The sequence below is a fragment of the Trachymyrmex cornetzi genome, unplaced genomic scaffold (assembly GCF_001594075.2).
Source record: "Trachymyrmex cornetzi isolate Tcor2-1 unplaced genomic scaffold, Tcor1.1 scaffold1393, whole genome shotgun sequence".
Taxonomy (NCBI): Eukaryota; Metazoa; Arthropoda; class Insecta; order Hymenoptera; family Formicidae; genus Trachymyrmex; species Trachymyrmex cornetzi.
In genome coordinates this window covers 10,606-23,689 of record NW_017295975.1, presented here as the reverse complement: position 1 = coordinate 23,689, position 13,084 = coordinate 10,606, and the positions used below count along the sequence as shown (strand labels likewise).

Sequence of the window (13,084 nt, the reverse complement as noted above, 5' to 3'; positions counted from 1 at the left end):
CTCTGCCACAGAGTCGGGCACGTAAGCGGCTCGTGCAAGAGCACTCCAAGATGTTTGCATTGTGGTGAAGACAAGCACGACAGCAGCGATGATAACAATGCAGATCAGCCGTGTCGTATGCAGGGGGAGAGCCCCAGATGCATCAATTGCCAAGGTGACCACTGGGCCAACAATCAAAACTGTCCAATGATTGTTAAGCAACGCACTATAGTCAGCCTCGCAGCTGTGGAAAATATTTCCATAGCGGATGCAAGAATATGGGTTGAAAAAGGTTGGAAACCCTCTTCTTCACCTTCCAACGCATCACTGAGAAATAACACGAACAACTTTCCCAATCTTCCTCGCGGTAAGGAGGCTTACTTCGAAAACTCTAACAGATTTAAACTTCTAGGTAATGAAGAACCTGAAAACGTGCATCGCTCATATGCTGAAATCCTAAAATCTCAGAGTCAATCACAACCACAGTCACAAAGAAACAAGCAGATCTACCGCAGAGGGAATACGCCGACGACGACGTCAGCATCGGCGCCCACATCTCACAGATACGTGACTCAACCCAGCACGCTTCAAGGTGACTATGACGACGGGGCTCACCGTCGGGTTCTCATCGAGGCTAACGGTCGGGCCTCGTGCAATTCCGGTAACGGCGTAGCCTTCTCTAATTACTCCTCCAAATGGTCAGAACCTCAAGGTACGTACGCAGGTAAGGCGAAAGACAAGCTGGATTTTGCTGAGTTGCTTGCCATGGCAACTGGAATCTTTTCACACTTCCAGAATAACAACTTCACCGGCGCTCTTAGCGACATTTTTAGGCTCCTCAAAATTCTTGGCAAATACTTTTTCCAATCTTCTTCCTTCGCTTCTCAGCCTGAGAGAGAGGCGAGAGATTCTCCCGGAACCCCCCATGTCATCAACGATTATAACAATAGGTTCGAAGCTCTGCATTTGATTACGATTATGAATCGGATTGCAATTACAATTTTCGGAACTAAATCACACACTTCACGCAATAATGCCAATCAGGCTAGTGACATCCCGCGTAGCCTGCGTGGTCCCTTGTCTTCGCCGCTGTCGCGCGGCGGCTTGGCGGATTGAGAACCGGTGGCGGTATCGCCGCCTCCCTCGCCGGCTTGCCGGCGCCGCGGGGGTGGCAGGGGCGCAGCTCCGAGGAACAGCGCATCTCACAAACATTTCAGCATTTTTCAATGGAATAGTTATGGAATTAGAAGTGGACTTCCCTCACTGCTTTCAATAGCAAAGGATTATCACGTTCTATGCATCCAAGAAACCTTGCTTAAAAACAATAATGCTTTCAATATCAAAGGTTTTAACGCATATAGGAAAGATATAACTCATCCAGGAGACCGAGATTTATGCACACTAGTAAGAGCGGATATCAAGTCTGAGCTCGTTGTCCTTCAGAATACTGAACACCCATCAGTAGAATTCAACGTGGTCAGAATTGAATGCCTGACTTCCGAACCGGTGATTATCGTCAATGTCTACCGACACCCCGGGCAAAGAACTCCCGCTTCCTTCTTCAGATCTCTACTCAATAGCCTGCAAGGTTACAAGAACCTTATCATCCTGGGAGATCTCAATGCTCATCACCCGGCATGGGGCTCTAGGACATATTCTAATTCGGGAAGGACCCTTCACCAGATCATTGGAGAATATGACTTGTTCATACTCAATGATAAAGCGCCAACCTTTGTGAGAACCTCATCAGCCGCTACTTCAACTATAGATCTAGTTCTGGCTTCTCCCTCCTTGGCACCTCTGTGCAGCACCACAACAAACTCCGATACTCTCGGTAGTGACCACTTTCCCGTCATCACGACAATCGGTATTCAAGCTTGCTTTAAAAAAAAATTTTATTATAAAATTCCATTATCTAAAGAAATGTGTCAGGATCTGTTTCGGATCCTGCTCTCTACCACTAAGGATCTTCCCGCTCAAGTTGGAGATGATTTATTAGGTCGCTATGACGCTTTTACTAACAATAGCCTTGAGGCGGCCAGGAGCTTCCTCCCGGAGAGCAAGCGCCTTCCACGCACCTCTGTACAAATAAAAAAATTAGAACTTCCACCTTGGTGGAATGAGATCTGCTCCAAAGCGGTTCGCGATTGAAAGAAGGCCATTAGAGAGTTTCTGTCCGCCCCCTCCGAGGAGAACCATCAAGAATTTCGCAGGGCTCGCTTGAATTGCGCCAGGGTACTCCTAGAACAAAAGAGAAGAGGATGGCGCAACCTTGTGAATGGTTTCAACGCAAGGACTCCTACCAGTCAGATTTGGGCCTTGATTAAAAGTTTCAAGAGAAGGGCGTCACAACAGGACTCCCCGCAGCAAGAACACACACGAATTGCCTTGGAAGCTATCTCTAAACTGTGTCCTCCGTCGTCCTTTTGCAATAGATCCAAAACCTTGACAGACATGAAATCGGAGGACGAGAAAAACACAAGTACACATGCTGGGCTGGACGACCCCCTGACCATGAGCGAATACCGGAGAGCAAAAATCTCTTCCAGAAAAAACTCCGCGCCCGGACTGGACCAAGTTTGCTACAAGATGCTGGATCAGCTGCCCATGGAACACGAGACGTATTTGTTATCTATGTTCAACGAAATTTTTTCCCGGGAAATATTCCCAGACTCATGGAAAACCTCGCTGGTTATACTCATTCCTCAGCCTGGCAATAAGGCGGTTAGACCCATCTCGCTTATGTCGTGTGTCTGCAAACTTATGGAGCGAATTCTTTATCAGAGGCTGAGATGGTTTGTGGAATCTAACCCGATTCTTCCTCAGGCTCAGGCTGGCTTCAGGCCTTTCAGGAGCTGCGACGACAACCTAGCCGCTCTTACAACAGCAATCAGAACTGGCTTCTACGAACATTCCGTCACGGTCGCGGCCTTTTTGGACATTACAAGTGCGTTCGACAACGTGGATCCGTATATTCTCTTGGAGGATCTGAAAGATATAGGAGTTCCAGCTCTCTTCAGGAAATTTGTGGAGAACCTGATTAGCATCAGAACCATGTTTTTTGTAGTCGACGGTGAATCTCAAGGACCTTATATGGCATACAAAGGCATCCCACAAGGTTCGACTCTGAGCCCTCTGCTATTTGACATCTATCTCAGGAATTTGGGCCAGCATTTGCATCCTGACACTCGATTTCTGCAATACGCAGATGACGTGGTGCTCTACTCCACACATAGGGACCCGAGGATTGCTGCTGAGTCGATTCAGGTTTCACTCAACAAACTGTACGAATATCTTAAATATAGAAATCTGGAATTATCCCCGGGCAAGTCTAGCTGGATTTGCTTTTCACAAGGACCCGGAAAAAAAACTTCATCAAAATTAGTAATTAATGAGAATCAGGTCCCTAGAGTTCATTTTCAGCGCTTCTTGGGGGTTATTCTGGATTCCAGCCTTAAGGGTGGCCACCATCTTAAATACCTCATTGAAAAAGGCAAAAAAATCTCTCGCATCATGGCTACCTTGTCGGGTGTTACCTGGGGCTCCCATCCGGGTCTTCTGCTCAGTGATCTACTGTATAGATCCATCTTTCGCAGTGCGGTTGAATATGGGTGTCGCTATTTCACTTGGTCCTCTTCTGCGCCGAATTATCTCAAACTGGTGCGTTTCCAGTATAGAGTGATTAGGGGAGCTATGGGATATCGCATTTCTACGCCGATCAATGTTATGTTAGCTGAAGCAAAAGAAATCAGCTTTGACATTAGGCTCAATCTAAATACTTCAAGATTCATTTACAAGGCCATGGCAAGTAGGTTCAGCTTGGTATACCGTTCCCTGGAGGAGATGGAGATAGCGGTTACCAGAAAAAACTGTAGGATCGACGCCATCAGCAAATCCAGATTATTCAAGCATTATGTAACTAGTCGTGGAGAAAAGAGCATTATCCATCGATCCACCTACCCACCCGCTTTCTGGCACTCCTACGAGGTCCTTACTCTACAAATAAATTACATCAACGACTTAAAGGGCTGCAACAAGAAGGATAACCCTAGCTTGACTAAGGCGGATTTCTATCACAAATCCTTTAATTACAGACAAAACGCCGTCTCCTGGTACACTGACGGATCAAAGAATCTAGACGGCGTGATGGGAGCAGCGGTTTTCACGCCTGACATGGAGGGAACAGTAAAGCATAAATTACCCCCTGAAACTTCAGTTTTTTCGGCGGAACTATGGGCCATCCTCCAAGCCATCCAGCTAATCGGAGATCTTAACACTAAGAAGAACGTCATCTTTTCAGATTCCGAAAGTGCATTGGAGGCACTCAGTAACTCCACTAGGGCCCAACTACATAATCTATTACATTAAACAAGCTTATCTTAACATTACCAAGCAAGATAAGGAAATTATATTTTTCTGGGTGCCTGCTCACGTCGGGATCCCAGGCAACGAATCTACAGATGCTGCGGCCAAACAAGCAGCCATAGAGGGATACAAACCCCCCTTCAAGATCCCTTCTCACGGAATCTACCGAACAAGCAAAAAGACAATCCGAAGAAAGCATGAAGATCATTTCTAAATCCAAAGGCACTCTGTACTATGAAAATTTTTATAACGCTTCATCTAACAAAACATGGTTCCATGGAGCCAACTTATCAAGAAACGAAATTGTAATGATTAACCGTCTGAGGTCAAATCATATAAACGTCAACGAAAGCCTCCATAGGGTCAACATGGTGGAGTCTCCTGCATGTCCCTGTGGTGATCCCCGACAATCAATCAATCACCTCATATTTCATTGCGAAACCTTCAATTCTAATTCATCTCCTATAAGAAATTACATAGCGCAGAAATTCCCTGATCCTTCCCCGAACCTCCTCCCGGCCCTTCGTTCCCCTTCTCCCAAACTATGTCGCCTGCTCTTGGCATTCATGAAGGCCAACGAGCTTTTCTTTTAGCTATTCTATATTTTTTCCCCTTCCCTTCTCCTTTGGCGCGCGACTCACCGTTGGGTGGTAGCAGGCGTCTGGTGATGGGGGGGGGGATATCGAGATTGCGCGTCATCACAACAAGTCGGCAACCTTTTAGCGTTTAACAACCAGATATACAGACCTCAATGGCCTAGTTTCAGCCTGGTTGGCTGCCTGGCCAAATATTAGGAAGAAGAAGAAGAAGAAGAAGAACGCACGTGCTCTACAACGTGCGCGAAAATCAGTGAAAAATCTTCCGTTTCAATATGTCTGTAACCAACCGTCCGCACACGAGGTGATTAAATCTTATAGTAACTCAGAGAAAGTGTTTCTTATTTCTCGACCACGTATTCACGACGCATTCTTCCCGTGGAAACGACGTGGAAACGACGTGGAAACTCGAGCCAGTGAGCGAGTCGCACAAAGCCCCCTCACCGCCGAGTTGAACAGTCACTTCAATTTTATTAGTACATTCAATAAAATAACTTTAATAACACGATCTCAACGAATTATTTTTTTTTATGCGTCTGTAGTCTCAGATATATTCCATAAGACCTTTTCCATTTTGGTTCCGGACTGGAACAAGCGTAAGAAATTTTCGAACGCAGGTACGAGCGATCGCGCGGGTGTTTGCCATTATTTGAAACGCTTCCGGGACCGTTATCTCTTCGAATTATTATTTTTATCGTCAATGATATCAGACATCGCTCTCGTTCTTTTAGATTTTTCACAGGACCCAGGGACGAAGAAGAAAATTTTTTATCGCAAGTACGAGAGGACTCGCAGGATTTTTTAGTCATTCGGTTCCCTTCGCGGACCGCGATCTTCGTTTGAAACTGTACATACATTAGAAATTTTTGGACACATGTATATATGCGAGATCTTCGATTGTCTGTTATTTCAGTGTGTGGTTACCTACAAGGTTTGTTCGCGTCGCACGCTCCAATATGCTCCTGTTCATTCCAACGTGCTCCAATACGTTCGCGTCACCGGAACCAATATGGCGATTAGATGTTCGCGTCGCGTTAAGCCCATTCTACAATTGCGTGAGTGTAGTTGTAAATAGTTGTAGTTGTAAGAATTGATCAATCAATCTATCGAATATGAGAAGAACATTCAACTGTGATTGATCAATTCTTACAACTACAATCACTTACAACTACGCTTACGTAATTGTAGAATAGGCTTTAGGTGTCGTCTACAATACACGGAGTAAGAAGTAAGAGTAAGAAATTGACCAATCACAGTCGATTATTCTTCTCACATTCGACTGTGATTGGTCAATTTCTTACTCTTACTTCTTATTCCGTGTATTGTAGACGACGCCTTAGAGCATACTTCATGGATCAATTACGAGCATGCTCTATTTGCTTCACCTCTGAAGGTGGTGCGGTTGGGGCATATTACGCACGCATGCGTAATGATTGAGAATGTACAGTGTTGAGAGAAGTATTTCATGGTTCTTACCATAAACATATAAGATAGACCCAGCATCTATAGTACACGTTGGGGTTTGGCAGAACGGTGCGAGAGGCAAGATATCGGGGCAACCTGTCCTTCTCTGCGCGTGCATCTTGACATTCATGACAAAATCAAAATGGCTGACTACGTTAGGATCGTCTGGATTCCTTACCCATTGTGTTACTTTGCGTCACCCAGTATTCTGATGGGCAAGGAAAAAATATTCTGTTACGCTTAAATGAAGCATATGTTGTACGTATTGTATGCATATACATAAGTAGAGGTTAAAATGTTTTATTTACGTCTGAAAGAATATTTTTTTCCTGTTTCAAATTTCTTTTGATACCCACATGCGTTGCACGTCTCCATATTCAATTTTTTTTACAAAAGAAACAATACTAACAGTTATTAATAATAGGTGCAAAGAATACAGACAATTCTAACGTAGGCAGCCATTTTGATTTTGTTAAGATTGTCAAGATGCGCGCGCAGAGAAGAACAGGTTGCCCCGATATTTTGCCTCTCGCACCGTTCTGCCAAACCCAACATATACTATAGAAAAGTATACGGATGCTGGGTCTATCTTATATGTCTATGGTTCTTACAGATATTTTAACCTATGTTCTGTAGTCAACTTTAACGAAAGTGGCGCTCAATTTAACGATTAAACTCGGTCCATAAGGCAAAGCGACGCTTTTTTTCTGGAGGACGCTTGTCCCAACTTGTCCTAAATCCGTTCGTGTCACCGAGTATTGAGGCACATGAATCCAACTGCTCCAACCGCCATCCTACCGGTGATCCAAGTGCTCTCTGGGTTAATTTGGAGTAAGCGACGCGAACAAACCTTTATTTTCGCTCCAGGGGATCGATTCTGTATCTTGAAACGAGGTGAAAATTACAAAAATGAGTGAATTTACTAGAATACTGATAATTTCATTGGCCAACACCTAGTAAATTTGCTCACTTTTGTAATTTTCACCTTGATTGAAGATACAGAATCGACCCCCAGGATCGCTCCAAACTTCAACCACATCAACAGCCAACACGTAAAGCGGGGTCTACAATAGAAGTCATAGCAGTCGTAGAATCTTAAGTCGTAGAAAGCAGGGTCTACAATAGAAATCGTAGCAGTCATAGAGTCTTAAGTTGTAGAAAATTAACCAATCACAGTAGAATATGGAGAAGAATAATCGACTATGATTGGTCTATGACTTAAGACCCTACGACCGCTACGACTTCTATTGTAGACCCCGTATAAAGCCTCGTCTACAATAGTCGCACAGGTTGTATCAGATGTCGCGAGTAGTAGCATCGTAGGAAAATTTGTCGCATGCCGCAAGAGTATCACTAAATGAGCGTCTACAATAGTCACAACGATTGTTTGCACGTAATTCGATGACAAATTCTAAACGTCAACTTGCTGTGCTGTGATTGGCTGAGCTCATGCGACATGCACGTCGCAGTCGCAGAAAGTTGAAGTTGGCTCAACTCCGTACGACAAGAGCTCTTGCGACTACGACAATCATGCGACTATACGCGACATTTCTGCGACATTTCATACGACATGCGACACATCTTGTGCGACTATTGTAGACGAGGCTTTAGACTACCGACTACCGATTCTCTTACAACTGGCCAATCATGTGGCTTTGTCAATTTGACAACCATCTTTAGTTTGAAAAAATCAACTGTACGTATATTATTCACGTGAATGAAATATAATATAATATTTCACATTCTCTTTTCACATTCTTTTCACATTCTTTTCACGTTCTTTCCACATTTTTTCGCTGTTTACGATTACGATTACACAGTCTGAAACAGTTTAACAGTCTGAAAATTCAACTTCTTCTATCGACTTTCCTATTGGTCGAATTAAACGACTTGCTATACAACTAGCGATTCATTGGCTGTGTTCAGCAGAAAAAGCAGCTTTGCAATTGTTGTAAAATTCTTAAATATGATTGGTTTATACATTTAGATCCAATAAAGAACTAAGGGCAAGATCAATCATATTGAAGAATTTTACAACAGTTGCAAAGCTGCTTTCTCTGCTGAACGCAGCCATTGTGGATGTGAAAAATTGTACAGTTACCTACTTAGGTTAAAACTTAAGACTTCCGATTAGTCCGGATTTACAATAGGTGTTTTAAGTCTTAAGCCGTAAGAAATTGACCAACTACAATCGAATGCGAGGAGAATAATTGATTGCGATTCGTCCCTTCCTAATGGTTTAAGACTTAAAAATCTATTGTAGATCCGGAGTGACCGACTACAGACTAAAGACTCATTATTGTAAGACAGGGACAATCTAGAATGGAAACTGTCGGTACGGTAGCCAGGGGAACTGGGAACGCCGTTAGTATGGCTTAGGAGAGTTTTGGAGAGTCGGCGACAACGTCGACGACGAGGGCTTTGAGCTTTAGTCTCGATAACAGTAAATATATCTTTATTCAGAGTCACTGCCGGAACCACACGTTCCGTGGTGTACACTTGTGTAGTCTTGTTACAACTGATGCCCCTTGGGTAGGGTTAGCTCGTACGCTCTCCAATCGGAGAGCGTTTACAAAAGTAAGCGCAATCAGGTGCCGCCGCTGCGGCACTACTTGGCAGAAAGCCAATCAACGTTGAGGAGGACTGCGCGCGCATACTGCGCGGTGATTTACTAACTGAAAGTCTAGTTATAAAGGCCGTTTCTTACAGCTCGGCCATTCTGCGTAAGCGTTCGTCCCGAACGGGTAAAAATAAAAACTGAAATTATAGAAACGGTTCCCGTATAATAAGTATACACTTTTTTTCTTAGATACTTAAAACTATGATTATAAAACAACAAAAGAAATTAGCTTATAATTAATTAAACGTATACATTTACTTATGATATTATTATCTTACGGATTACATCACAAGATTTATGGTCCACTGAAGGGCTCACAGTTTCTTAGACTTAACTTGTATAAGGTTTGGCAATCCTGACTAGGAAAATTGCTATTTATTAAGTTAGAATGTAAGATTTAGATTAAGTTGCTGTTGTTCCGTTTTCCTGGGGTTTGATAGGTTTGATCCAATATTTTATTCTATCTGGTGAGAGAACGGAATTATACGGTTTTGCTGTTAGATTGAAGCCTGGTATGTCTGTAACGACGTACCTATTTTTATCTAAGATTTTACTGATCATGTATGGTCCGGTAAAAAGGGATTTGAATTTCCCGCTACTAGACGCTTTTGTTCCACGGTTACGGATGCTTACATAGTCGCCTAGCTTATATTTAGTAGGAGTTTTGTGTTTCTTATCATAATATACTTTATTGTATTGCTTGAGTTGATTAGTTGTATCTATCGCTAGTTGGCGTGCCTGCTCTCTATCTTCGGTATAATGTAGATCAGCCTTGGTTAATTTGACTAGATAATCTACTAGCTTTGCGTCTACGTGGTTACGTTGATCGTAGCCTAAAAGAAGCTTGGACGGTGTACTCTTAATTGAAGTATGATAGGTATTGTTAATTACATATTGAATAGTGGCCAACTGGCTGGACCAATTGATGTCCTCGGACACCATTTTTTTAAGAGATGATTTTAGAAATCTGTTTACTCGTTCAATGAGGCCATTCGCCCAGGGGGCTGCGACAGCTACTAAGTGATGGTTAATTTTACGTGTTTGAAGAAACTTTGCAAATTCGTCTGAAGTGAATGCTGTGTCCCTATCTGTAATAAGCTCATCCGGATTCCCGAATATGTCCAATAGTGGGGCTAACTGTTTAATTACCTCATTTGAGGAAGTGGTTTTGACTGGAAATAACCAGGTAAAGCGAGTGAAGGCGTCAATTAGAGCTAAAATGTGTTTAGAATTATCTTTAGCTTCTGGCAATGGTCCTACGTGATCTGCGTGTAGAATACGAAAAGGTGAGGTAGGGGTCGGTGTAATTTGCATATCGCCCTCCTTTGAATTAATTGAATTATTGGCCATTAGACAAATTAGGCAATTTTCTATATAATTTTTTATTTTCTTCCGCATGGATACGAACCAATAGTTTGCGCTAATGCCTTGGTAAGTTTTTTCATTACCACAATGAGCTGCATCGTCGTGATAAATATGCATTAGCTGATATATTGCACTTTCAGGTACCACAAATCTAGCGCGGTGTTTACCCTTTCTATACACGAGTCCGTCTATTAACTGGAAGTCTTGACTTTCTTCGCGTTCTAACATTTTTGCAATTTCGCTTAGATGAGGGTCTGCTAGTTGTCTGTATTGAATTTCCTGTTCTAATGGGACAGCGTCGACGGAAGCCACGCTAATACGGCTTAAGGCGTCTACATGGGGCATTTTTTGACCATGTCTGTGTTCTACTTCGAAGGTATAATTTTGTAATCGCAAGATCCATCGATAAACACGTGGATTTATATTTGCTTTCTTAAGTGCACAGGCTAAAGCATTGCAATCTGTCACTAATTTAAATTTAATACCGTAAAGGTAAATGTGAAATCGTTCGACTGCTTTCACGACTGCTAGCATTTCTAGTTCGAATGAGTGATAACGGCTTTCCGCGTCATTGGTGGTTTGGCTATAATATGCCACCGGCGCGAAGCTATCTTTATCTTGACGCTGTAATAGTATGGCGCCTAAAGCGATTGAACTAGCGTCCGTGTGCAATTCTGTTTCTCGGTCTGACTGGTAAAGCCTTAATATTGGGTAAGAAATAAGTATGGATTTAAAATAATCAAATGCTTCTCTACATTTATCATCAAATAGAAATTCGGTATTTCTACGGAGCAGACTGTTCAATGGCTTAGCCTTTGCCGCAAAGTTCGGAATGAACTTACGGAAATAGTTGAAAAATCCTATCGCACGTTGTAGTTCAAGAGAAGAACGGGGATATGGATACGATCGAATTGCTTCAGTGTGACGTTCGCTTAATGTAATACCATTTGCGGAAATCATATAACCGAGGTATTCCACTGATTTTTTAAGAAATCGACATTTATTGAGATTAATGTTAAACTCGTATTGCTTGAGTAACAATAAAGTCATTTTAATGATTTCTAAATTTTGTTCTATTGTAATGGAGGGTATCAAAATGTCGTCCATGTACAGTATTATTTTGTCCTCTCGAATGAGGGGTTGTAATATGTAATTTAGTCTCCGTTGGAATTCCGCTGGAGCTTCACAATAACCGAAGGGGAGGCGCAAATACTCGTATTGGCCGTCTGGTGTCGCGAATGAAAAGTATTTTGTACTATCTGGATGTATTTTTATTAAATGAAAACCGTCCTTTAAGTCTATCAAAGTGAATACGTGATTATTTCCTAGACGTGCTAAGCAGTCTTCGATGACAGGGAAGGAAAAGTGTTGTTTAACGACTCTATCGTTTAATGGTCGTAAGTCCGCACAAAGTCGATAGTTACCGTCCTTCTTGCGTATTAATATTATGCGAGCACAATACGGGGATTTGCTGGGCTTTATTATTTTTCTTTTTAAGAGATCGTCTGTTATATTTCTAATACATAAGCGTTCTGAGTGGGCGAGTCGTCGAGGCGCATATGCGTAAACTGAACTATCTTTAAGCGTTACTTTAACGCAATAATCGTCATTTATGATCGGCATTGGGGTTTGCTCTACTTCATTTACTAGTTGAACAACTTTGGAATCAATTTCTGGCCCGAAATCTGTACGACACGCATCGATTATTTTATCGTTCGTTTCCGCAACTTCTATTATTTCCGCGGAAGCGACTTCGTTAAAGAGCTGAACGCGTTTTAATTCTTCTGTATTGGCCGGACTATAAATTAGAGTGAGTTTGTTTTTTATGAAAAAATCTCGGCCTAAAATGACATGGGTAGACCAGTCTTCATTTTTTATTATTTGAAAATTAATTTGCCATCGAGAGGATGGTAGTAAAGCGAGACTAATATTCGCATCGCAAGAGCCAATTACGTTAATATTTTGATTATTTAGAGCTTTAAAATTATTGATAGGGCAATCGTTAAAAGAAGCTTGTTGACCAAAAAAAATTTCGTAAACAGAGTTGAGGATGAAGGAGACTGGACTGCCCGTGTCTATCAGGGCATTGAGACTACATGATGAATTATTCAATTGAGTTATTTTAACAATCGTGTCACTTATCTCTAGCTTTTCGGTTGCGCCCTCTATCACGCATCCTATTATTGACGTCTCTTTGGTGTTCTTTGTTGTATCTGTTGACTTAACTGCCGCTGAGGCCGTCTGTCGCTCCTTCTTCTTGAGTTTGAAACAATCTTCTTTTTGATGACCTTTCGCCTTGCAGTAGTTGCATTCTACTTCTTTTGAAAATTTCGGTGATGACTTCTTCCCAGGGGATGACGGAGGTGAAAAGGATTTTTCCATTCTTTTTGGAGGGGGAGAAGGTTTTTTTGTGCCTTGGTTGAAAGCGCTGGTGATTTCGTACATACGATTTAGAAATTCGCTGATAGTAACTGCCCCTAGTACTGTGGCAGAAGCACGGAGTGAGGCACTGTTGATTCCATTAATGATCAGCTGGATCTTGTCTCTCTCTGGCAGCGTTAACGCATGCATTAACTTCAGTTTTTGATGTGCGTATTCTTGGAAAGATTCTTTGGTAAAATTCCACCTACAAGCCTCTATCTTTGCCATGGCGACGTGAAAAGGGATACGACGCTTAAATCTTGCTATAATGGCC

At 42.4% G+C, this 13,084-nt stretch overlaps 1 protein-coding gene across 1 annotated transcript; it reads left to right on the top strand.

The window, feature by feature from the left end:
- The first annotated feature begins 2,184 nt into the window (after nt 1-2,184).
- LOC108771118 (uncharacterized) lies at nt 2,185-4,558 on the top strand. Its single transcript, XM_018523022.1, has 4 exons — nt 2,185-2,700; nt 2,806-3,145; nt 3,392-4,306; nt 4,425-4,558. Exons 1-4 carry the CDS (start codon nt 2,434-2,436, stop codon nt 4,556-4,558), a joined length of 1,656 nt encoding a protein of 551 aa, XP_018378524.1. The 5' UTR covers nt 2,185-2,433.
- Nucleotides 4,559-13,084: the final 8,526 nt, after the last annotated feature.

Bases quoted from the DNA above. Each gene is read 5' to 3' on its own strand.
- LOC108771118 (XM_018523022.1), top strand. From the start codon at position 2,434: ATGAAATCGGAGGACGAGAAAAACACAAGTACACATGCTGGGCTGGAC. The intron at 3,146-3,391 runs GCCAGCATTTGC...AGGTCCCTAGAG, and splicing joins CATCTATCTCAGGAATTTGG to TTCATTTTCAGCGCTTCTTG. The intron at 4,307-4,424 runs GTAACTCCACTA...TCGGGATCCCAG, and splicing joins AAGTGCATTGGAGGCACTCA to GCAACGAATCTACAGATGCT.